Below are 26095 nucleotides of genomic sequence, written 5' to 3'. Positions count from 1 at the left end.
GTTGCCCCTTAGTGTCTAAAGATGTGTAGGTTAGGTGGATTGGTCATGCTAAGTTGCCCCTTAGTGTCTAAAGATGTGTTGGTTAGGTGGATTGGTCATGCTAAATTGCCCCTCAGTGTCTAAAGATGTGTTGGTTAGGTGGATTGGTCATGCTAAATTGCCCCTCAGTGTCTAAAGATGTGTAGGTTAGGTGGATTGGTCATGCTAAGTTGCCCCTTAGTGTCTAAAGATGTGTAGGTTAGGTGGATTGGTCATGCTAAGTTGCCCCTTAGTGTCTAAAGATGTGTTGGTTAGGTGGATTGGTCATGCTAAATTGCCCCTCAGTGTCTAAAGATGTGTAGGTTAGGTGGATTAGCCATGGTAAATAACCCCTTAGTTCCAAAGATGTGTAGGTTAGGTGGATTGGCCATGGTAAATAACCCCTTAGTTCCAAAGATGTGTAGGTTAGGTGGATTGGTCATGGTAAATGCACGGGGTTACGGGGATAGGATGGGAAGGTAGGCCAGGATGGGATGCTCTTTCGGAGAGTCAGTGCAGACTCGATGGGCCGGATGGCCTCTTTCTGCACTGTAAGGATTCGCTGGTTCTAAAATAGAGGGTGAGAATGATTTATAGTTATTGTCAGAAGCGTATCTGAGAGACAAACTTCCGCCTTGCGTGTCGCAAAACATGAAATAACAGAAACAACTGAGGGGGATTGTTCTCAACGTAAATCCTCTTGTGATGCTGACGAGAGACTTTAATCTTTGAAACCTGGTCAACGATTGCTGAAAGATTTTATTCACTGGCTGTGGTCTGAGAGTGCGAGGGGGAGGTGATTTGCCTCAGGGTGCCATTAACCCTACTTGTACAATGTTTTTTGGCTAATGATTAAGCAAATTGGATTTTGGAAAACAAACAGTAAAGTACAACCACTGTAACCTTGGAGTAGGTTGCGGCTGTATCAACTGGTTAGGAGTGGCAGAATCTATGGTCTGATGGCTCAAGCCCTGAAGTCTCCTTGTTTGCAAAACAACTTGTGTGGAAAGGCAGAGGGCCAAGATAGAATCCGCAGTGTCAAACTAGGAGAGGAAATCTGCTTTCAGAGGTGAATGGGATTCTTAGAAACTTTCGGTGGAGATGCCCGGCTTGCAACTGTAGCTCCCTGGAGAGTAATATATCTGTTTGATTTTTTAAGAGATTCCTGAACCAATTGGCAAGATATTGATCCAAATGGCTGATACAAGATTTTGGGTAGTGCTGGACCGCATTTGCAGAATCCTTGGGATTGCTACTGCTGCAGGTAAGTAAGATAGACCAAAACGGCGCAAGTCTCGGTCATCAGTAACTATAGAATACCCATTCTTCTGCTTGGGATTAAACCTCAGATATACTTGTTAATTGAGCAATGTATTTCTCATTCTTTGAGAGTTGGTATCGAAATAATGGAGTTCATACTTGCACAATGCTTCACGGGAGTTCTGAACTGTGTTCCATTTGCACCCCACTGGGACCTTACCATCAATGTTGAGATGATCCTGCGTCTCACTTTCAGGCAAGAAATCCCAGCCACCCAAAAGAAAAATCTTGCTTTTGTCACCATAGTTGTGTTACTCAGCGGCAGAGGTAACTTGCAACTAAGCAGGAGTGAGGGATAAGGTGGGGGGAGTAGACATCAGATACACCATGCGTTAATGAATCTCTGGGCATTTTCCTTTTATGCTGCTGTCCCTGTTTGAAAGCCTGGGTGATTCTAGGTGCAATTGCAGGTAAGACTATTAAGACTTAGGAGCGGACGTAGGACATTCGGCCCATCGAGTCTGCTCCGCCATTCAATGAGATCGTCACTGATCTGATGTGATAATCCTTAACTCCACTTTCCCGTCTTATCCCCGTAGCCCTTGATTCCCTCACTGGTTAAAAATCTGTCTATCTCAGCCTTGACGACCCAGCCTCTACAGCCCTCTGCGGTAAAGAATTCCACAGATTCACTACCCTCTGAGAGAAGAAATACCTCCTCTTCCTCATTGACGGGATCATTTTTTCTCTCCTTCGATGATGGGGTGTGGGCATAACTGGCAAGGCCAACATTTGGTGCATATCTCTAATTGTCCTTGGATTGAGTGGCTTGCGAGGCCATTCCAGAGGGCAGTTAAGTCAACCGCACATTGCTGTGGCTCTGGAGTCATATGTAGGCCAGACCGGGTAAGGACAGCAGATTTCCTTCCCTGGTAAACCAGATTTACTCGATTAGTAAACCAGATTTGCAATAATCAATTATAGTTGTCATGGTCACCCTTAGAGAGGCTAGCTTTATATTCCAGATTTATTAATTACATTTAATATCCACTAGCTGCTGTGGTGGGATTTGAACACATGTCCCCAAAGCATTAACTTGGGCCTCTGGATTACTAGACTAATGCATTACCACCCAACCACAATCGCCTCTTGTAATCAAATGTAAGTATAGAGCAAGGGGGGGAATTTTCCCTTTCCTCCCGCCACAGGAAGCGTAGTGGGCGAGGGGGGAGACCATAAGTTCATAAGATATAGGAGCAGAATTAGGCCATTCGGCCCATCGAGTCCGCTCCGCCATTCGATCATGGCTGATATGCTCCTCAGCCCCATTTTCCTGCCTTCTCCCCATAACCCTTCAACCCATTAAAAATCTGTCTAACTCCTCCTTAAATTTACTCACTGTCCCAGCATCCACCGCACTTTGGGGCAGCGAATTCCACAGGTTCACAACCCTTTGGGAGAAGTAGTTTCTCCTCAACTCTGTTTTAAATTTGCTGCCCCTTATCCTCGCAAAGATCCGTTGACCTTTGGCGGAATTTTCCGGTGTTGGGGCGGGCGTGGCAGGAAAAACCAGCCCACGGTCATTGTTCTCTTGGACATTAGAACTCATTTGCTGAGCTGCAAAATGTGGAACCTTGGTTAAAATAGAATTGATTCCATGGGGCAAACATAGAAAAATGTCTCAGTTAGTGGGTCTGGATACGGCGAATGCAGATTGAAAACACTCAGGTAAAAGCAAAATACTGCGGGTGCTGGAATCTGAAATACAAACAGAAAAACGCTGGAAAATCTCAGCAGGTCTGACAGCTTCTGTGGGGGAGAGGATAGAGCCAAGGTTTCGAACCTGGGTGTCCCTCCAGACGAAGGCTAAATTGGCTGCTGAGATTTTCCTGCATTTCCAGATTGAAAACAGGTTGTTTTCTTATTTAACTCATTTTGATCATTACTTGTGTGGAGAGAGATGAAAATAATTGCTTGCTTATGGTGTGGGCTATCTCTTTGGTTTGATTTTATTTTATTTATTATTCTCTTATCTATTAACATACAATGAAAAGTATTATTTCTTGTGCGCTATACAGACAAAGCATACCGTTCATAGAGAAGGAAAGGAGAGAGTGCAGAATGTAGTGTTACAGTCATAGCTAGGGTGTAGAGAAAGATCAACTTAATGCAAGGCAGGTCTATTCAAAAGTTTGATGGCAGCAGGGAAGAAGCTGTTCTTGAGTCGGTTGGTACGTGACCTCAGACTTTTGTATATCTTTCCCGACGGAAGAAGGTGGAAGAGAGAATGTCCGGGGTGTGTGGGATCCTTAATTATGCTGGCTGCTTTTCCAAGGCAGCGGGAAGTGTCGACAGAGTCAATGGATGGGAGGCTGGTTTGCATGATGGATTGAATTAGGAATTAGGGGTTATAGGGATCAGGCGGGTAAGTGGAACTGATCCACTTCAGATCAGCCATGATCTTATTGAATGGCGGGGCAAGCTTGAGGGGCTAGATGGCCTACTCCTGCTCCTATTTCTTATGTTCTTATGTTCTTATTGGGCTACATTCACGACCGTTTGTAGTTTCTTGTGGTCTTGGGCAGAGCAGGAGCCATACCAAGCTGTGATACAACCTGAAAGAATGCTTTCTATGGTGCATCTGTAAAAGTTGGTGAGAATTGTTCATCCTTTCTACATCTTTACTGAGATGTGGACAGACCAAAGATCCTCCCACCTTGGTGTTTTCCTGAGGAATAATGGCCCGATGTCCGTAATGCGGAATGTCTCTGAGAGCGAAGGAAACAGAATGGTGGGTATAACCGGGAAGGGATTGGGTGATACCAGTCTTAAGGTTAAGGAGCTCCACAATTCTGAGAAGGAATAAGTTGAAATGAAATGGAGTTCAGAAGGATAAGGAGGGGATAACATTGAAACTTACAGAATGCTGAAAGGCCTGGACGTGGGGAAGATGTTTCCATTAGTGGGAGAGACTAGGATCCAAGGGCACAGCCTCAGGGTAAAGGGACGACCCTTTATAACTGAGATGAGGAGGAATTTCTTCAACCAGAGGATGGTGAATCTTTGGAATTCATTGCCACAGAAGGCTGTGGAGGACAGGTCATTGAGTGCATTAAAAGCAGAGATAGATAAGTTCTTGATTGGTGAGGGGATCAAAGGTTACGGGGAAAAGGCAGGAGAATCATAGAATCCTACAGTGCAGAAGGAGGCCATTCAGCCCATCAAGTCTGCACTGACCACAATCCCACCCAGGCCTATCGCCATAACCCCATGCATTTACCCTATTAATCCCCCTTACACTAAGGGGCAATTTAGCATGGCCAATCCACCTAAACGGCACATCTTTGGAATGGGGTTGAGAAACTTATCAGCCATGATCAAATGGCAGGGCAGACTCAGTGGGTCAAAGTCCTATATCTTATGGTCTAACACAGTGCAAGGAGTCTGGATTTCAACACAGTTTGGCTGCGGGGATAAGCAGTTGTTGTATCCCGATCTTACGAGGAACAAATAATTTTCAAAAGATCAGTGCAGATATTTTGCCAACAAATGAATGAGAAACAAGATAGAATGTGGCAGAGAAGTCAAAGGCTAGAGGTTGATGAGCAGTATGTTGTATATCCAACAACAGGTTCCTCTTTGGCTCTGATCCAGAGGTGGAAAGGAGCTGTTTGCTGAGTCTCTCCAGGAATGGGGAACTGTTTGCAGATTATTTGGAAAATCGAGCAAAATTGGGTTGAATCCTGTCGCGAAGCCAAAGCCCGCTCACAAACTTCATTCATCCCAGATCAGGCTGTAATTCACAGGTAATGCTGTGAAAAGGGAAATGTTTGGATGATTTCTGGAGTGTGTTGACAGCTTAACATTCGCAAAGCTGATAAACCCCTCATACACACACACACTTACAAATGGAATAGTATACACCATTAATAAAGATGTAATGATGTTTACTTTAACAATTTATAGTGTTGAATCCCCTTAGCTCAATAACTAGGTTCAGCCAAGTAACAACTCTGTTGAAATATCATACAGGAGAATTTCCATCACTGATTTTGATTTGATTTATTATTGTCACATGTATTAGTATACAGTGAAAAGTATTGTTTCTTGCGCGCTACACAGACAAAGCATACCGTTCATAGAGAAGGAAAGGAGAGAGTGCAGAATGTAGTGTTACAGTCATAGCTAGGGTGTAGAGAAAGATCAACTTAATGCAAGGTAAGTCCATTCAAAAGTCTGATAGCAGCAGGGAAGAAGCTGTTCTTGAGTCGGTTGGTACGTGACCTCAGAGGTTTGTATCTTTTTCCCGAGGGAAGAAGGTGGAAGAGAGAATGTCCGGGGTGCGTGGGGTCCTTAATTATGCTGGCTGCTTTTCCGCAGCAGCGGGAAGAGTAGACAGAGTCAATGGATAGGTGCATCTTTCATGCTGTGTCAGCTCCAGCTGTTACACTGTGTGTGATACAATGTTGTACAGTGCCGCACACAATCCGGTATAAAATACCAAGTACATGGTTGTATACAAGTTAGTGTACACTAAACACAATGCTGTACACAGTGTTGTATAGCACGCACAGCGCTGTGTACGGCACAGTAAGAAGTCTCACAACACCAGGTTAAAGTCCAACAGGTTTATTTGGTAGCAAAAGCCACACAAGCTTTCGGCGCTCTAAGCCCCTTCTTCAGGTGAGTGGGAATATCAGTACAAATAGCCAGTTCCTCTTGTTTAATGACTTTGGCCAGGAAAGAGTTAAGGAACATAATTAATTAAATAGATTTTGAGTGATGTTATTGGAAACCAATAAGAAACTTGGTACCAAAGAGAACAAGCACACCTATTTTTATACTGCTAAGTCACACTAGATTTAGCTAAGTTTAAGTTAAGCTTATTTATTTTTGCACAAGTAGGTTTACATTCACACTGCAATGCAGTTACTGTGAAAATCCCCTAGTCGCCACTCTCCGGTGCCTGTTCGGGTACACTGAGGGAGAATTTAGCACGGCCGATGCACCTAACCAGCACATCTTTCGGACTGAAAATCATGATAAAATCAGGACCAAATTGGGAGCTGTAACAACTTTAATCAGACAATTGAGGTGGGCCTGTTAGAATATGAACTCCCTGACTAAGGGTCAAATGGATGGGCCAATCAGGGAGCCTCTTGCTTTGTACTTAACCAGGAGTGTCAGTTCCTCTGGCACTCCTAGTGTAGACTGTGAGCTGAAAGCACTCTGTGTGCTATTGTCAGACTTGTAAATTTGGCAAAGGGACTTCTGCCTCCGAGGACTCATTGCAGGAGCATAATGGCATTTTACACAGTACTTGTGTGCAACATTATATGTCCTTGGTTAGGGGAGGCAGTGGCACAGTGGTATTGTCACTGGACTAGTAACCAGGGCAAGATCTGGAGATCTGGATCCAACTCCCACCATGGGCGATGGTGAAATTCAAATTCAATAAAAAAAAATCTAGAATTAAAAGTCTAACGGTGACCATGAAACCATTGTTGATTGTTGTAAAAACCCATCTGGTTCACTAATGTCCTTTAGGGAAGGAAATCTGCCATCCTTACCTGGTCTGGCCTACATGTGACTCCAGAGCCACAGCAATGTGGTTGATTCATAAAATGCCCCTCTGAAAGGAGGAGCAGTTAGGGATGGACAATAAATGTTGGCCCAGCTAGCGACATTCACATCCCATAAATGAATTAAAAAATCTATACAGCATTGTATACAGCACTGAACCTGACATTCTATAAAACATTGTCTGGAACATTGCACTTGATATTCTCTTCTACATTGTACACAGCACTGTACTAATGTTCCATATAACACTGTAGAAAGCACTGTGCTCGCTATACAATATTCTATACAGAATTGTGCTTGATATTCTGCACTCAATTGTATAGGGCACTGCACTAGGTATTTTATACAAAATTGTATACAGTACCGTACTGGTCTTGCATGCAATATTGTTTGTAACACTGTACTTGGTGTTTTACACAAGATTATACACAGTGCTGTGTACAGATTGAGGCATTTGTGAGAGAAATGTAGCTGCAAAGTTTAAGTAATTGCAAGAATCTGGGCGTAGGATTAAGTGGATGTTTTCAGGTCACTCGGATGTAGGTAAAGATTTGAGCAAAGCTCTGTTTTGGGGCCCTCCTCTGTGCATCGCAACGTACACATTCTCGGGACGCATGCAGGGCTCAAATAAAAAGTCACAGAAAACAATTTAAAACAATTAAGAAACAAACCAAAGCTGTAAAATTTACCCCATCTTCCACAGGACTGAATGATGGGCTTCCCATATACGTTCCCATATTCCCATATGGACTTTAACCTGGTGTTGTTAAAACTCTTACTGTGTTTACCCCAGTCCAACGCCGACATCTCCACATCATGACTACCATCGACACCGCAAACTGCCGGCTCCACGTGGATGGACTTTAACCTGGTGTTGTTAAAACTCTTACTGTGTTCACCCCAGTCCAACGCCGACATCTCCACATCATGACTACCATCGACACCGCAAACTGCCGGCTCCAAGTGGATGGACTTTAACCTGGTGTTGTTAAAACTCTTACTGTGTTCTTCCCATATACCTCAGAGATACATCAACCCACACAACTGCCAAGTGGGCCCGCTGATCCTTACATGGTTTTGGCTATCTGGAAATGGCCTCTATCTAGAAAACAAGGGGAAATTAAGTTACTGTTAAAATTCAGGATTACAAGTTAAGTGTCACAATAAAAAATATTAAGATTACGAGCTAGAGAAGGTGTAGTGGAGTATCCTAACTGATTCAGATTCAAGAGGAGTGATGAAGAGACATTTTTTACACAGCTAACGTTATGACCATAGAATCCCTTCAATGCAGAAAAAAAGCCATTCGGCCCATCGAGTCTGCACTGACAACAATCCCACCCAATCCCTATCCCCGTAACCCCATATATTTACCCTGCAAATCTCCCTAACTCTTAGCGGCAATTTAGCATGGCCAATCCACCTAACCCGCACATCTTTGGACACTAAAGGGACAATTTAGCATGGCAAATCCATGTAACCTGCACATCTTTGGACACTAAGGGTGATTTAGCATGGCCAATCCACCTAGCCTGCACCTCTTTGGACACTAAGGGGCAATTTAGCATGGTCAATTCACCTAATCTACACATCTTTGGACACTAAAGGGCAACTTAGCATAGCCAGTCCACCTAACCTACACATCTTTGGACACTAAAGGGACAATTTAGCAAGGCCAATCCACCTAACCTGCACATCTTTGGAGCATGGGAGGAAGCTGGAGCACCGGACGAAACCCACTCAGACACAGAGAGAACGTGCAAACTCTACACAGACAGACATCTGAGGCCGGGAATTGAACCGAGGTCCCTAGCGCTGTGAGGCAGCAGTGATAACCGATCTGCCGCCGAGTGAATGAAAGAATGGGTGGGAGCAGATTGAATGGTGAATTTCAAAAGGGAATTGGATAAATACTTGAAAAGGGAAATATTTGCAGGGCAGTGGGGAGGGAGTGGAGGAGTGGGATAAATGGCGTAACTCAATGGGCTGAATGGCCTCTTTCTGTGTCGGATGGTTCGGTGAAAAATGCTTTCTGCTGAAGATGGCCTCGGAGCAGAACCACACTGAGCTGTTGCCATGAAACCAGCAGTCACACCCAAAGAAGGCCCCAGACTACAATATAAACACAGTCTTATATTGTTCAGGTACAAAAATGCAGAGTGGGGTAAGGGCACGACTGGTACAATGACACTAAGATAGGTGAAAGTGAAAGCTGAAGGATAAATAAGTTTGCTTTTTTAAAATTCATTCATGGGACATGGGCGTCGCTGGCTGGGCCAGCATTTATTGCCCATCCCTAGTTGCCCGAGGGAGGTTGAGAGTCAGCCACATTGCTGTGGCTCTGGAGTCACATGTAGGCCAGACTGGGTAAGGACGGCAGATTTCCTTCCCTAAAGGACATTAGTGATGGGTTTTTCCAACAATCAACTACATTGTTGTGTAACCCTTCATTCATGATGCAACAAATACTTGCATTTACATAGCACCTTTGAGGTAGTTAAACATTCTAATAGTGGAGCACTGTAAGTCTAAGTATGACACCGAGACATGTCAGGAGCTCATGGCCGGTTATTCTTCAGCCATTCATGTCCTGTGGCCGCTTCCAGAGTGGACAGAGAATTCAGCACGCAGCCAAATCCACCTTCACTGCAGCGGGACGGGAGAATCCCACTGGCCGGAGAATCCTGCCCATTAGGTCGGATGACCAAAGTTTAGGACAAAGGAGTTTTATCAAGTGTCTTAAAGGAGAATAGATGGGAGGATAAGGAGTGTACGTAATGACACAAAAAACCTACAGGTTTCAGAACAGACTGGAAGTAAAAAGGATTTTATCCTGAGTATGAATCCGCTCCCTCAATACGAAGTGGACCCAGGAGTGGTTCCCTCCTGGTCAGCTTGAAGTGCAAAAATAAAATTTCAGTGGACTAAGACCCTGCAAAGTGAAATATATCCGAAAGAAACCAGGGGAAATTAAGATCAATACTGAACCACATTCAGGTGTAGTTAAAGAGATCTCAGTACCGGTGCTTTCAAAGATATGCTTTTTAAATCACAGATCATTCATTTAAGGGAAAGTGAGGAAATGAAATCCCTTCAACAAATGAACACGAGAAGGTTAGTGCACCTCCTGAGCCTGTAGTTAGATTCAATTAGATAATGGACTGGAGTCTCTGACTGTGTCCACGGCTGGGGTTCTCCAGTCCCGCTGCTGTGAATGGAGCGCCAAGTTCTCTATGCTCAGTGGCAGTGCATACCAGACTGGAAAATTCCAGCCAATATCTCACCTCAGTTTCATTTACCAACCTGGCTTAGCTCCAAATGCCTTGAAACATGATCATTCGTGATGCTGGTAATTTCGATTACTCCTGCATGTCCACTGCCTCTTTAGTGAGGATTTCTATATTTCCACTCTCCTTTGTCTGCAGAGGTACTTTCTGATTTCATTTGTAAAGTGTTTGGCTTAAATTAAGCTCTTCCTGCATGTTCCACCAGAGTAGAGAATTGCACTGGTTGTACCCTTAATCGTTTGGAACAGTGGCACAGTGGTTAGCACTGCTGCCTCACAGCGCTAGGGGCCCGGGTTCAATTCCGGCCTCGGGTGATTGTCTGTGTGGAGTCTGCATGTTCTCCTTGTGTCTGCATGGGTTTCCTCCAGGTGCTCCGGTTTTCTCCCACACTCCAAAGATGTGTGGGTTAGGTGGATTGGCCATGCTAAATTAATTGACCCTAATAAGAGGGATTAGCAGGGTAAATATATGGGGGTTATGGGGATAGGGCCTGGGTGGGACTGTTGTCGGTGCAGGCTTGATGGGCCAAGTGGCCTCCTTCTGCACTGTAGATTCTATGTTCTATTTCAAATTCCTCAGCAAGATCAACCTCTTGAATACAAGTCAGGAAGAGGGTACTGAGCTTTTCAACCTATTGGGGGAGTGAAGTTGGTCTTCAGTGAAAGCACAGGACAAGTGATAGTGAACCTTGTAACAAATGTTTCCACCACACTCAACTTTCTTCCTCCGTTGACTTAATTGCCGAAGATGTATTTCACCCTCAGTGTGTTGCATTCTTGAGAAGGAGCCTCACGTACAAATCCCAGTGTTCACAAAAGTATACAATTGGATTTCCCAGAGTGTTTGTATTTCCCCGACTTCGGATGGTCAGTCGTTGACAATGAGGGATATTGTCTGAGGATGACATTCCTCACTACACGTCCTGGAGCATAAACTGGAACAGTAACAGTACTCTTCATTCGGAACCAGAAGTGGTTGTGGAGTTAGGTTCCACTTCAGGATGCCATTATATAATCTAAGCTGCCTCTCCAATGCAGTAGCGAGGAAGTGCTGCATTGCGGGCATGCCATTTTCTGATGAAGAATCAAACCTCAGCCCCGTTCGCCTATTCAGGTGGGTGTGAAGATCCCATGGCCCTGATAGCGGAGACTTCTCCTGAGGTAATTGTCAACCTCCGTGTCCCAATCAACACCACCAAGAACGGACTAACTGGTCATCATTCTCATTGCTGTTTGCGTGAAAATTGGCCGCCATGAAAAGTGGCCAGGATTTTGTTTCCCCACCTCCCCTCCCCTCCCGGCCACGGTGTGTTTTTCCGTGGTGGATGTGGCGAGCCATTGGCCGGTGGTGGTACCTTCTCGTCCCGCTAAAGTCTTTTGGGTAGCTCCCCTGCCCTGCCACTGCGGAACCCATTGCAAGGGGTCAACTTTGGTGGGGTTGGAAGATCCCACCAGCAGGAAGCGGCAAGACTGCATTTCCAAAACTTACTGATTATGAAGCGCTACTGTATAGAATCCCTACAATGCAGAAGGAGGCAATTCGGCCTATTCAATCTGCTCAAGCATAATACCACCCAGGCCCTATCCCTATAACCCCATGCATTTACCCTAGCTAGTCCCTCTGACACTAAGGGGCAAATTAGCATGGCCAATCCACGTAACCCACACATTTTTGGATGTGGAAGGAAACCGGAGAACCTGGAGGAAACCCACGCAGACATGGGGAGAACGTGCAAATTACACACAGACAGGGACCCGAGGCCGGGAATTGAACCCGGGTCCTTGACACTGTGAGGCAGCAATGCTAACCACTGTGCCACCGTGCCGCCCTGTATCCTAAGAATGTGAAAAATGCCAAATAAATGCAAGTTTTCCACTGTAGTGATACTGGGAGCATTACACAGCATGATGTCAGGCCAGTGGGATTGGGTAACAAAACAGTGGAAAATTAACTGTGGATGGTTAGAAAGCAGAGAAGTGTAAGTTGTGTGTTGGCCAACAGAGTTGCTATTGACTATGATATTGCTGATAAAATGTGGATATTTAACATTATCATCAGAGGAGCGAAGACCAACATAAGTACCTGTTTATGACCCTTCAATATTTTTTTCAATCTTGGGTTGTAAGAGGTACATAACCTTCAGCAGAACCATAACAGCCCTTTACAAATCAATAAGTCAGAGACATTCCAACCTCCACCTTGGAAAGCTCTCTGAGTTCCTCCCTTCCTTTGAATAAACAATAACTCTGGTATATAAAAAAAATACTGAAAAGTTGCCGCTGCTATTTTTAACGTAAGTTAGTAATGTTAAAAGAATTGCTCAGTGGATGTAAGTAAACAAGACCAAAGCAAATTGTGGATATAATACAGGCAAATTGTGTGATGGGAGTACTTCATGCAAAGTTGGGATCTCTCTGTCTTACCTCCTTTATTGAAGTTATCAAACCACTTGTTCAAAGAACAGGTACCAACAGGCCTCATCTATCTCACTTGTGGCCATTTTCCAAGGCCAGCATTTCATCTCCCATCCCGGGATCTCAGATGGGAAGGGAGGGGGGGAACCTCCATCGGAAGCCCCCTTTTGACTTTTGTCCAAAGGATGTGCTGGTTAGGTGCGTCGGCCACACTAACTTCTCCCTCAGTGTACCCAACCAGGCGCCGGAGTGTGGTGACTTGGGGATTTTCACAGTAACTTCATTGCAGTGTTAATGTAAGCCTACTTGTGACTCATGAATAAACTTAAACTCTTGGCAATGGTGCAGAGGCCTTAACTCGATTAGGATTGATTGATTAACTTAATTGCAGTGTTAATGTAAGCTTATTTGTGACACACTAATAAATAAATTTAAACAAGGTCTGGTTGCCTCTGGACCTCCCTCCTGTTCCTGGCATCTTTTTTGTATCCATTCGTAGGAAATGGGCATCTCTGACTGGCCAGCATTTATTGCCCATCCCTAGTTGCCCCTTGAGAAGGTGGTGGTGAGCTGCCTTCTTGAATCGCTGCAGCCCGCGTGCTGTGGGTTGACCCACAATGCCGTTAGGGAGGGAATTCCAGGATTTTGACCCAGCGACTGCGAAGGAGCGGCCGATATATTTCCAAGTCAGGACGGTGAGTGGCTTGGAAGGGAACTTGCAGGTGGTGGTGTTCGCAAGTATCTGCTGCCCTTGTCCTTCTAGATGGAAGTGGTCATGAGTTTGGAAGGTTCTTTAGTGAATTGCTGCAGTGACCTCAGAACCAAAGGCAGCACTCGCCATTCCCCCTCCAGACCTTCCCTCCCTTGGGACCCCTAAAGCTTACATTGCTATCTTAGACTGCGGATGTCGGAGCAGTTCCCCTTCTGTCCACTGCAGCTCCTATCACTTCAGAGCTCTCTAAGGCGGGACTTCCTCCTTGAGGGAGAGGCGGAACTCCGTCTGCAGCTTCTTAATGCTCGTTTGAGAGGCGGTGGACTGGCTGTGGGAGCAGTCAGAGTCAGCACCGATGTGTTCCCCACTGACCCTTCAGATGGCGGGAAGGGAAACCCCACCTTCCAAACTATCCAGGCCCATGAGCAACGTGCCATGGAAGCGTCACGGCTTGGCCAGATTCTGCCTTCACCTGAGGTCTAAGTCACCACCCATTCATGAGGAGAAGGAACCTTGACTGTCGTTCTACCCCCTCCATCCCCAACTATCTCTATTCTCAGAGTTTTGGCCCAATAGAACAATATGAGGCTAACTTAATGCCACCAGGACAGAACCATTGCTGCAAGTGGCCCCATTGGAGTTCATCACTAATGTACAAATGGTTGACCCAAACTATGGGTGGAGGTAACAAGAAGAAAGTGAATCATGACCTGGATTGTCTTATTAGTGCAAGGAATATCCTGCGGTGCCCACCAGCCACACAAGGTCTTGTGCAAAACTGACGGGTACTCTGAGACCCCTCTCCAGAGCCAGTTCACGTTCACGGAAGGGTGGCGAGCAGTCAGAGCAAACTCTCCTCACGCGGACTCTGCGCATCCTGGGCCCATGATTGGCACATTTGGCCAGTCCCAGAAGCACATCCACAGGCAGGTCGGTGGCACAGTGGTTAGCGCTGCTGCCTCACAGCGCCAGGGACCCGGGTTCGATTCCCGGCTTGGGTCACTGTCTGTGCAGAGTCTGCACGTTCTCCCCGTGTCTGCGTGGGTTTCCTCCGGGCGCTCCGGTTTCCTCCCACAGTCCGAAAGACGTGCTGGTTAGGGTGCATTGGCCGTGCTAAATTCTCCCTCAGTGTACCCGAACAGGCGCCGGAGTGTGGCGACTCGGGGATTTTTACAGTAACTTCATTGCAGTGTTAATGTAAGCCTACTTATGACATTAATAAATTAACTTAAACTCTTGTCAACAGTGCAGAGACCTTAACTCGTTCAGGATGTCAGGGATGAACCAGGTTCTCTTGACCGTACCGGAGACTTAACGGGGCAGAGCAGTCAAGATAAGATATTGGAATCAGTACTCCTCTAACACAAATGTTTTGGGCAGGATTTTACATCTCCCCCTGTTTGGCGGGACATTACAGTCCTATCAAAGTGAACAGCAACTTAAATGGCCCACTGCATCCACCAGGGGGCGACACACCATGGTAGGGCCTTAAAAACTGGCCCTCGAATTACATTTACTTGTTCCAAATTTGATCAGAACATACATATTTAACTCCATCGATGGACTGATTTAGTGGTGTTCGGATTCTAAGGAAGGCTTCTTTATGCTTATTCACATCTGGTTGATGTACATTAATAATCTTTAACTGGGAAACGAGATTAAATTGGGGAAGGACGTCCTTTATGTATCAGAGAATCACAGAACTGAGGTAGGGAATGCTGCCCCTCATGGCCATTCTGGCTCTCTGCAATCCACTTCATGCCCCTCTTCCCACCTCTATGCCCATAACTGCAGTGCCCAGGTTTGGCAGCTGAGAAGCTTGGTGTCTACAATAATAGAGCAACAGACTCAGAGATTTAACTCAAAGCCAAACTCAAATCTGTTGGGTCGGCAGCGCAGGCAACGAGAGAATTGGGCCAAACGCTTCTTCCTCCAATCAACAGTGTCCTCTGGTGGACTCAACAAGCAACAGCACCGATAGTATCTTAAACAAACCTTGACAACCTAGGACATGTGCGCAGGCAGGGAACAAGCTGTAATCTGAATTGTGTATTTTGTCAGACTTCAATGCTCCTAAGACATTAATTCCTGGTTAGGAACGAGATCCTTAGATTTCCCAATTTGTAAATACACTCTCCAGTCTGAATCTGCGTCAGAGAGGAAGATAATCGCAGTTCATAGTCCTCAGATTAGATTGATCTGGGGAGAGCAATGGCACACGACAATTGTTTTCATCATCCCATGTTTAAAGGCATAAAATTCAGCCAGGGTTCTTGAATCTGCAGGCATTTACAAAAAACATACAGAAATTAGTCATTCGGCACAACTGGTGCTTAAGCTCCACATGAACCTTCTCTTACTACACTTTGTCCAGCTCTGTCAGTATATCTCCCTCATGTGCTTATCTATTTATGACCATTGATAAGATGGTTATGTTTTAAACTGTCTCTTCTAATTCAAGGTAACATGGAGTCGTGGAAGGGGCCCATGCGATCTCTTACTAGTTCTGCCTGACACATGTGACCTGGCTGCCATGAGGACTGGGGGCCCAGGTCGAATCCTATTGAAACTCAAGTGCCAGCTTTCACTCCTGAGCTCAAAGAGCCAGCTGATACAGAGACTCAGCGATAGAGAGTCCCAGAGAAAGAGTGATAGGGATACAGCAGCTGCCACAAGCATCAGGGGAAAAGGCAGTTCTCTGTAATCAACCAGGCAGAATGCAGGTGGAAGCTCATTCTCCGGCCAAGGAGCTGGGACCAGTGGAAATTTAGGGACGCTGCTAGATTCACCCTGCTGAGGCAGTGAGGAGGATGGGCGGCATGGTGGCACAGTGGTTAGCACTGCTGCCTCACAACTTCAGGGACCTGGGTTCGATTCCCGACTTGGGTCACTGTCTGCGTGGAGTTTCCTCCGGGTGCTCCGGTTTCCTCCCACAGTCCAAAGATGTGCAGGTTAAGTGCATTGGCCATTCTAAATTGCCCCTTAGTGTCCCAGGATGTGTAGATCAGAGGGATTGATGGGGTAAATATGTGGGTTGGCGGGGATGGAGCCTGGATGGGATTGTTGTCAATGCAGATTCAATGGGCTGAATGGCCTCCTTCTGCACTGTAAGAATTCTATGATTCTGTTCTTCCCACTGGAAGGCAGTTCAGGGATTCTTAGAAGACTGAAAGAAATGACTTCCAATGGGCACTGGGATATTACAACTCAGCAAAATGGGGAGAAGTTATTCATTTTACAGAGTGTGGAGGTCGCTGGTGGGGCCAGCATTTATTGCCCATCCCTAACAGCCCTGTATTTCAAAGGGCATTTGAGAGTCAACCACATTGTTGTGGATCTGGGGTCACCTGTAGGCCAGACTGGGTGAGGACAACAGATTTCCTTCCCTAAAGGAAAAGAAGTGAACCTGTTGGAAGCTGGAAGTAACTTTCGGATTGGTTCCCATAAAGCAGCTATGGGCAACCTTCAACCCGGGGGCCACATGCGGTCCATTCGGGTTCTGAGTGCGGCCCCATGAGACAGTTTGTTGACAGTTGCCCACACGCGGGGCTGCCATGTTCTGCTGATTCCTGTCCGTGTAGTTTTTTTTTCCTAGCGGTGTGACTGAAGTGATTCACATGTAAAGCCAGGGTGAGTGAGGTGAGGTGTGTGCTGATCGCTCACAACATTGACTGTGAGAGCCATGCGCTCCCTCTGTGTCCAAAGTGTCAATATCTCTTTTGTTTTTACCATTTGAAGTTCATAGTTCTATTAATATATGAATGATGAAACATTTTCTATAACTCGTTATGAAATATTCGGTGTGTATTAAATGTATTTGATCTTATTCATGGTTAGTGAACAAGCCTGATTTCAATCTTGCGGCCAACTAGGATGAAGGAGGGCCACCCAAGCGACCCACTCACTAGCCTAGGTTGCCCATCGCTGCTCTAAAGACTACAATTCTGCAGAGAGTGCGGTGTGATGTATAAATTTGGTGCGGGGGTTTCTAATATTAAGAAATTAAAGGGGATGGAATATCTTTCAGTAGCTTGCTTTGTCAGTTGCCGACCTAAGTGATGTTTAACCAATGTTGGTTTTAGTTTATTTGTTACAGTAAAAGTCTGAAAATGAATAATCTTGCTGTGCGATTCTACGAGTCAGTCCCTGGAATTTCTATGGGTTTCGTAACAATCCGGCTTCCCCTTGGATTTAGCTGTGCCATTGATCTTAATTCCTCCACGTGCTAGCACATTCCTCTTGGCACTGCCGCTGACACTGTGATAGCTGACCAGTTACCCATTCCCTGTTATCCATCAGTTGCCAAGGTGCCAGTTTGACAACTGTAAGTTACGAAGAGCATTTCAACGAGCTCGAAAGCTCATGGCTCAGGTGGACATGAATGGAGCAATCATTCCACATGGACCAGTCACTCCACATGGACCAGTCACTCCACATGGATCAGTCACTCCACATGGACCAGTCACTCCACATGGACCAGTCACTCCACATGGACCAGTCACTCCACATGGATCAGTCACTCCACATGGACCAGTCACTCCACATGGACCAGTCACTCCACATGGACCAGTCACTCCACATGGATCAGTCACTCCACATGGACCAGTCACTCCACATGGACCAGTCACTCCACATGGATCAGTCACTCCACATGGACCAGTCACTCCACATGGATCAGTCACTCCACATGGACCAGTCACTCCACATGGATCAGTCACTCCCAGGGGATTTGATTTGATTTGATTTTGATTTGATTTATTATTGTCACATGTATTAGTATACAATGAAAAGTATTGATTCTTGCGCACCATACAGACAAAGCATACCGTTCATAGAGAAGGAAACGAGAGAGTGCAAAATGTAGTGTCACAGTCATAGATAGGGTGTAGAGAAAGATCAACTTAATGCGAGGTAGGCCCATTCAAAAGTCTGATGGCAGTAGGGAAGAAGCTGTTCTTGAGTCGGTTGGTACGTGACCTCATACTTTTGTATCATTTTCCTGACGGAAGAAGGTGGAAGAGAGAATGTCCGGGGTGCTTTTCCGAGGCAGCGGGAAGTGTAGACAGAGTCAATGGACGGGGGGCTGGTTTGCGTGATGGATTGGGCTACATTCATGACCTTTTGTAGTTCCTTGCGGTCTTGGGCAGAGCAGGAGCCATGCCAAGCTGTGATACAACCAGAAAGAATGCTTTCTATGGTGCATCTGTAAAAGTTGGTGAGAGTCGTAGCTGACATGCCAAATTTCCTTAATCTTCTGAGAAAGTAGAGGCGTTGATGAGCTTTCTTAACTATAGTGTCGGCATGGGGGGGACCAGGACAGGTTGTTTGGTGATCTGGACACCTATAAACCTGAAGCTTTCGACCCTTTCTACTTGTCCCCATTGATGTAGACAGGGGCATGTTCTCCTTTCCGCTTCCTGAAGTCGATGACAATCTCCTTCGTTTTGCTGACATTGAGGGAGAGATTATTGTTGCCGCACCAGTTCACCAGATTCTCTATCTCATTCCTGCACTCTGTCTCGTCATTGTTTGAGATACGACCCACAATGTAGGATTTACTTATCCTGTACACAACTTTTGACACCAATACTCTGCATCCAACACAAGGAAGTGTTCCATTTCACATTGAAGTTTAGCAGTGTAAAACTAACAGCGGGTTTGCATGTGCATCCCATTGAAGTGCATCCTTTATTCTGCTTCACCTATTAATCAATTGGATGGCATAATAATGAAGACAGTAATTATCTGGAGGGTTCTGCTGGTTCAGTTAGAGTATTGGCGACAGGCCAGGATCATCCATTTTAATAAAATGTGTAAATCGCTCATCGTAAAAGATGCAGTTCCAAAGACAATCAGGTTTAGTGCTGTAACAACACAAGGATGCATTAAATGGGCCCACGGAAAGGTTTACTGAGAAGCAAGCGCAACCGGCTGGGATAGAATTTCAAACTAATGAAATCTCAGAGACCCATTTCCTTCAGTCTATGTTCTGCCCGGATACGCAGGCCCCCCGTGTTGCACGAGGGGGGAAAAAAAAGGCGATGAAAGCACAAGATGAACCACCAACAGTGAACAGGGAAGAGAAAAGGCAAGGGCTTCGTGGCAATTTACCTTGGGGGTAGGAATTGTCATTTTAGCATTCTGTTTGGGATTCTTATCGTCCGGTAACTGACTAAGGGAGAGGAATGGCTGACCATGCAGAGTGACTGACCCACTGGGAGTGACTGATCCCCTGGGAGTGACTGTGTGCCCAAATCCCCCCCTCCAACTTGATTTTCAAGTTTGCTGACGACGCCACAGTGGTGGGTCGGATCACGGTAACTTCATTGCAGTGTTAATGTAAGCAGACCTGCGACGCTAATAAATAAACTTTAAGCTTTAAAACTTTAAACTTTAATTATCCAAGTGAGCAGCTGAGCCACAAAGCCCTGATCCCTATTCTTAGCGAGGTTAACTGAACTCGGGTACGGTGTTACGATCTGAGATATTGCTCTTGATCTAGAGACATATTTAAGAGTCTCTGAGAGGTGAGTACCGCCTCTATTGTATCTGTACGGTTTACACTCAAAACAGTCCTGTTCCATGGACTCCTGCAGGGAGTGCTAAATGATATTCATTTGTGATCAGCCACTGCCATCTACCTGTCGCAGAGAGAAGTGCAACTTTAATCTGCGCTGCTCTCAGAACATTAATAATAGTCCAGAATGTTTTGCTGCATGCCCTCATTGGTTAGTTAGAGTTGAACCTATGTTTTTATTTGCTCACCAGACCAATGTGGCACTAGCGAGGCAGGTGCTTATTGCTAATCCCTGATTGCCCTCCAATGGGGGGCTGGTGGGCTTTCCCCCTGATCTGCTTCAAGTCTGCAGGTGCCATGATCGTGTTGGATAGGGAATCCTTGGATTTTGACCCAGCATCACAAAATTGTTACGGTGCAGAAGGAGGACCATCGGCTCGTCATGTCTGCGCCAGCTCTCCAAACGGGCATCATGACTCAGTGCCGTTCCCCTGCCTTTTCCCCCGCACCCCCTGCACGTTGTTTCTATTCAAATAATCATCCAATGTCCTCTTGAATGCCGGGATTGAACCTGCCTCCACCTCACTTCCAGGCAGCGCCTTCCAGACCCCAAACACTCGCTGGGTGAAGTTTCTTTCTCACATCACATTTGCTTCTTTTGCAAATCATTCTAAATCTCGTTCTTGATCCTTTTACGAGGGGGGGAACAGTGTCTCCCTGGCTACATGTGACTCCAGAGCCACAGCAATGTGGTTGACTCTCAACTGCCCTCTAGGGACCAACTAGGGATGGGCAATAAATGCTGGCCATGTCCCAGGAATGAATTTTTTAAAAACTCAACCCAAGGACACATCAAGGGCGGCACATGCAAGGGCTAGGGAACAGTCACCAATTCGAGTAACTATTTTGGGCAGCACGGTGACACAATGGTTAACACTGCTGCCTCACAGAGCCAGGGACCCGTGTTCGATTCCCAGCTTGGGTCACTGTCTGTGTGGACTCTGCTCATTCTCCCCACGTCTGCGTGGGTTTCCTCCGGGTGCTCCGGTTTCCTCCCACAGTCCAAAGATGTGCGGGTTAGGTGTACAGGCCGTGTTAAATTGCCCCTTAGTGTCAGGGGGACTAGCTAGGGTTATGGGGTTATGGGGATAGGGCCTGGGTGGGATTGTGGTCGGTGCAGACTCGATGGGCCGAATGGCCTCCTTCTGCACTGCAGGATTCTATGTCTATGTCCACTCTGTCCAGCCCCCTCATTAATTTTGAACATTGAAGTTATGACCCAGAAGTTATGAATGAAAGGCAATATACATTCAAGTAGAAGCATAGTCAGAAAGCCACCCAAATTGCTCTTGCAGTGAGCAGGCATTAATACAATGGGCAAAATGGCCTCCTACAATGCTGTAACCATTTTACAATTCAATAATCGCCACACGGTGGCACAGTGGTTAGCACTGCTGCCTCACAGCACCAGGGACCCGGGTTCAATTCCAGCCTCGGCTCACTGTCTGTGCAGAGTCTGCACGTTCTCCCCGTGTCTGCGTGGGTTTCCTCCGGGTGCTCCGGTTTCCTCCCACAGCCCGAAAGACGTGCTGGTTGGGCGGATTGGCAGTGCTAAATTCTCCCTCAGTGTACCTGAACAGGCGTGTGGCGACTAGGGGATTTTTCACTGTAACTTCATGGCAGTGTGAATGTAAGCCTACTGGTGATGCTAATAAATAAATAAACTTTACTTTTATCCTAACTTGGTTTAAAGTGCCAACTCCAGTGAATGTCTTGCTTGCCAACCTTGATACGAGAATGCTGCCTTCTGCAGTGATGGATGGATGGTAGACTTGGTTGAACTGTTCGAAGCTCCAATTTGTATTTAATAGGTGAGAGACAGGAAGAACCATTTAACTAGCAGTAAATTATTATTAATGACATGCTTTCCATCCATTTAACACACAGTACTTCTGGGAGTGGGGATAGACACTGCATCTCAAGGGCAGTTCAGGAAACTGGCTGCTTACTTGCTGTAAGTATGATCTGACCTGATTTCCTTATATTTGTGTAAGATTTGTATCTGTACAAGGAGAGATTGGAAGGTTGATTATTTCATTTCATTTTAAGATTTGCGGCAGCAGTCCTCATTGCTTTGGAAGGCCCATATTTCATTGATGTTGTGTTTATCCGCCGTTACTCGTAAGTAGAACTATGTACTTCAAGAGATCTTTAGCAATCCCTTTGGCGCAATAATCCTGTAAGTCTCAATACCAGATACTGCGCTGATCAAATTTCTCCATCGTGGGACATACAAACTGAGCAGAGAAAATATACTCCCTTGGAAAAATGAAACTCAAGCCACACTAGACCTCCTCAAATAAATGCAGGAGATGCTGGGAAAATTCAGCATGTCTGGCATTGTCTGTGGAGAAAGAAACAGAGGGTGGGATTTTCCAATCCCGCCCACAGCCAGGATTTTCCATTCTCGCCAAAGGGCCTTTGGCTGGGCCGCCACATTCCCACGGCGGGTCCCGCCACACCGGGGCTGGAAAGTCCAGGCCAGAGTTCATGGTTCAAATGAGAACATAAGAACTAGGAGCAGGAGTAGGCCATCTGGCCCCTCGAGCCTGCTCCGCCATTCAATAAGATCATGGCTGATCTTTACGTGGACTCAGCTCCACTTACCCGCCCGCTCACCATAACCTTTAATTCCTTTACTGTTCAAAAATTTATCTATCCTTGCTTTAAAAACATTCACTGAGGTAGCCTCCACTGCTTCACTGGGCAGGGAATTCCACAGATTCACAACCCTTTGTGTGAAGAAGTCCCTCCTCAACTCAGTCCTCAAATCCAAAATGACTTCTTCAGTTCCAAAGGAGAGTCAGAAGGACTCAAAACGTTAGACCGGAATCCTACGGCCATTCATGTCCTGCTGCAAGTGGGAAAGAAGAACTTGGCGCTCAGCCAAAACTCCATTCACTGCAGCGGGACTGGAGAATCGCAGGCGAGGTCAGAGAATCTCCAGTCCCGTTAACTCTGTTTCCCTGTCGGTAGTATCCGCAGTTTTCCTTCGCTTTTACTTTACTGGATCCTCTCATATGTTCCGAATGCCCACCTTAATTTCAGTGTAAAATCAATGGAAACATTGCTTACATGTTTAAGTTGGGTTTCTGTTGAAGCTATACCAGCCTATTGGAACCTTACCCCCTCACCACCTCCCACCAGGAAATTCATCCCTTTGATTTTTATTTTATCCATTTTCATCCTCTTTGATTTTTTTCACCTCATCACAGTCTCTCAAGCACACGCTTGGTAACCCCAACATCCTTAGGGTTACCATTGACCAGAAACTCAACTAGACTCACCACATAAACACAGTGGCTACAAGAGCAGGTCAGAGGCTCGGAATACTGCGGCGAGCAACTCACCTCCTGACTCCCCAAAGCCTGTCCACCATCTACAAGGCACAAGTCAGGAGTGTGATGGAATACTCCCCACTTGCCTGGATGGGTGCAGCTCCAACAACACTCAAGAAGCTCGACACCATCCAGGACAAAGCAGCCCACTTGATTGGCACCACATCCACAAACATTCAATCCCTCCACCACCGACGCCCAGTAGCAGCTGTGTGTACTATCTACAAGATGCACTGCAGAAATTCACCAAAGATCCTTAGGCAGCACCTTCCAAACCCACAACCACTTCCATCTAGAAGGACAAGGGCAGCAGATACATGCCACCACCTGCAAGTTCCCCTCCAAGCCACTCACCATCCTGACTTGGAAATATATCGCCGTTCCTTCGCAGTCACTGGGTCAAAATCCTGGAATTCCCTCCCTAACGGCATTGTGGGTCAACCCACAGCACGTGGACTGCAGCGATTCAAGAAGGCAGCTCACCACCACCTTCTCAAGGGCAACTAGGGATGGGCAATAAATGCTGGCCCAGCCAGCGACGCCCATGTCCCACAAATGAATAAAACACACACACACACACACATACACGCACACTCCTTCTAAGTTACATTTCCACCATAAAAAAGTGATATTTTGTCCATTGAATCAAACCCTCACAGTGAGAAACTTCACGTACGTTTCCACTATAAGCCCAATAGTTTATTTTGTACTTGTTTCTTTTTGCACACTGACTTTGCACACACTGCATGTTGAGTGGGAAAAGCCATGGATTAAGCAGCACCCAGTAAAAGTGCCTCATTTTAGAGGTGTTTTGTTAGATTGCCCCTTGTTCCAGGAGAGAATCCACTTCTGCATCTCAAAATGGAAAATCACGTTAACGGAATAAAAAAAAAGAATATGTGTACTTAAATCCTCCAGGTAAAGAGAAGTGTTTGGCTTGGTTCCTTCTGCCGTCACTTGCACTCATTTATAATTATAGACCACAGAATTTGAAATGTCCCTCTTCTCCTTTTAGCACCTTTTTTGAGAAAACGGACAGCAATGTTTGGAATATCTGGAAGAAAGTTTTGAGGCCAAATGGTTTACAGAAATTTCTTACTTTCACCTTCCTGTCTGTGGCTTGCTTCCTGCACCCAATTCTTGTTTGGCACGCAACTATTCCAGGCAAGTGAAAGGCTTATCAATTTATTAATTTGTAGGTTGATTTTTGCTTCCCTCTTGTTGACCCCACGTGGCCACTTTGCAAACTATTAAAAGCGCGACGTTGGAGGATTTAAACGCTAACGTTGCCATGACAATCTCTTCCAGGCACCATGTTAATAGTAAGCGGCCTCGCTTACTTTGTACTCAACCTGCGCAAACGGTTTCGAAGCCACACGCCGGACGGCACAAAGCGACGTTCCCAGGAGTACGTCACTGCTGTGACTCTGACAGACGCTGGTGGGATGGAGCAGACTTTCAGCTTCCACCACGGCACCGGAAAGAAAAAGTTCGCTGTGGGAAACTACGTGCGGGACGCCTTCAACCTCAAGAACGAAGGTGCAAGGATGCCTCGAGACGGCGACGCCAGTGACACAAGCATGAATATGAAGAACAAACGCACCCCATTTGAGGAAAATGTTATTAAAATTATACCACCCGAGCCCGATTACTTAGAAGTGCAAAAAATGGAACCAGAAGAAACCACATCCGACAAAGTACCAATTTTACCAAAGTAAAGACTAATTTCGCACTACAGTCAAAGCCCAGAGGACTGCCATTGTCACCGAATATTCACATTAACATATTGATAACTTCAAAATGTATGCAGAAAGAAGGCTTTGCCTTGGTGTAAAGCTTTTTTTACGTCTCCAGGATATGTGCAAGCAATTCAGAGGCACTGAGTTACTTTCTGAAGTGTGATCATCGCTGTTTCGAAGGCAAAGGGTGCTGGATACGTTTCAGTAAATCCGAAGAAGTCTTTGTAGTCATATGTAGGTTAACTTTAAGTCTTTATGGACTCTATTTACAAATGTACAAGATTGGAGCTGCTTCCGTGCTTGCTTGTACACACAGCTCTGTCCAACACTTTCTTTTTCACATCACTGTGTGGGTGGTACTGTGCTCACTCCTATTTTAACACTAAATGTGCCAGGCCCTTAAACTACGGCAAACATTTCAAGCAATTTGTGCACAATAGGTCCTGTAACCAGCTGCAAGACAAGGGGGCTTTTCTCTTTCATGATGTTGATTAGGAAATCGATGTTTGCCAGGACACCGTGAGCAAAAGTGCCATTGGGACCTTTCGGCTGTCCAGTAAACCGGGCCTCAGATTAATAGCTCATTTGATGGGGATCGCACCTCTGACAACGCAGCACTCCGTCAATGCGGCACTCAGGTTGTGGAGCGTGACTTGAAGCGCGACTCTCCAATTCCGAGCGGCACTATAATCAGTAGCACTGAGTACGTGATTGCATGTATGTGTGGCTCACCTCAATGCTGAATCCCCGCCTGTGGGGTTCGGGGTCTGATGTGGGGGGTGGGGGAAAGGTTCCAAGTGGGAGCAAAGTGCCTCCCCACTGGATGAAGAGGAACATCAGAATGATATCATAACTCTGTAGCTGCAACTCCTCTTCTTGGGACAGCATTTACATCCACTTAGAGCAACTGGGGTGAAAACAAAGGGATTTTATATCGCTAATGTATAGATTAAACGGAGGAGAATTGTTGTTATCTGTACCAAAGTGATAATCACGTGATTTTTGAATGCATTTGTCATCACACTGGTTATAGTAGTTGGAAAGGCATTATCTCTTGGTGATGATTCGAATCTAATGATGGGAGAACAACTCCTCATCGGAGACAGCTGATTGGATAAGGGTGGCTCATGGCTGAATCACTGTCCATTAAAGGTCAACACTGAGATC

The 26095-nt window shown here is 45.9% G+C and overlaps 1 protein-coding gene across 1 annotated transcript; it reads left to right on the top strand.

Annotated features, from left to right (window-relative positions):
• Positions 1-783: 783 nt before the first annotated feature.
• tmem72 (transmembrane protein 72) lies at positions 784-26095 on the top strand. The gene is made up of 6 exons (XM_078199313.1): positions 784-1087; positions 1178-1282; positions 21739-21805; positions 21901-21972; positions 24205-24353; positions 24498-26095. Exons 2-6 carry the CDS (start codon positions 1213-1215, stop codon positions 24905-24907), a joined length of 768 nt encoding a protein of 255 aa, XP_078055439.1. The 5' UTR covers positions 784-1087; positions 1178-1212; the 3' UTR covers positions 24908-26095.

This window comes from Mustelus asterias, chromosome 28 (genome assembly GCF_964213995.1).
Source record: "Mustelus asterias chromosome 28, sMusAst1.hap1.1, whole genome shotgun sequence".
In the NCBI taxonomy this organism is placed as follows: Eukaryota; Metazoa; Chordata; class Chondrichthyes; order Carcharhiniformes; family Triakidae; genus Mustelus; species Mustelus asterias.
This window is presented reverse-complemented; position numbering and strand designations above follow the sequence as displayed.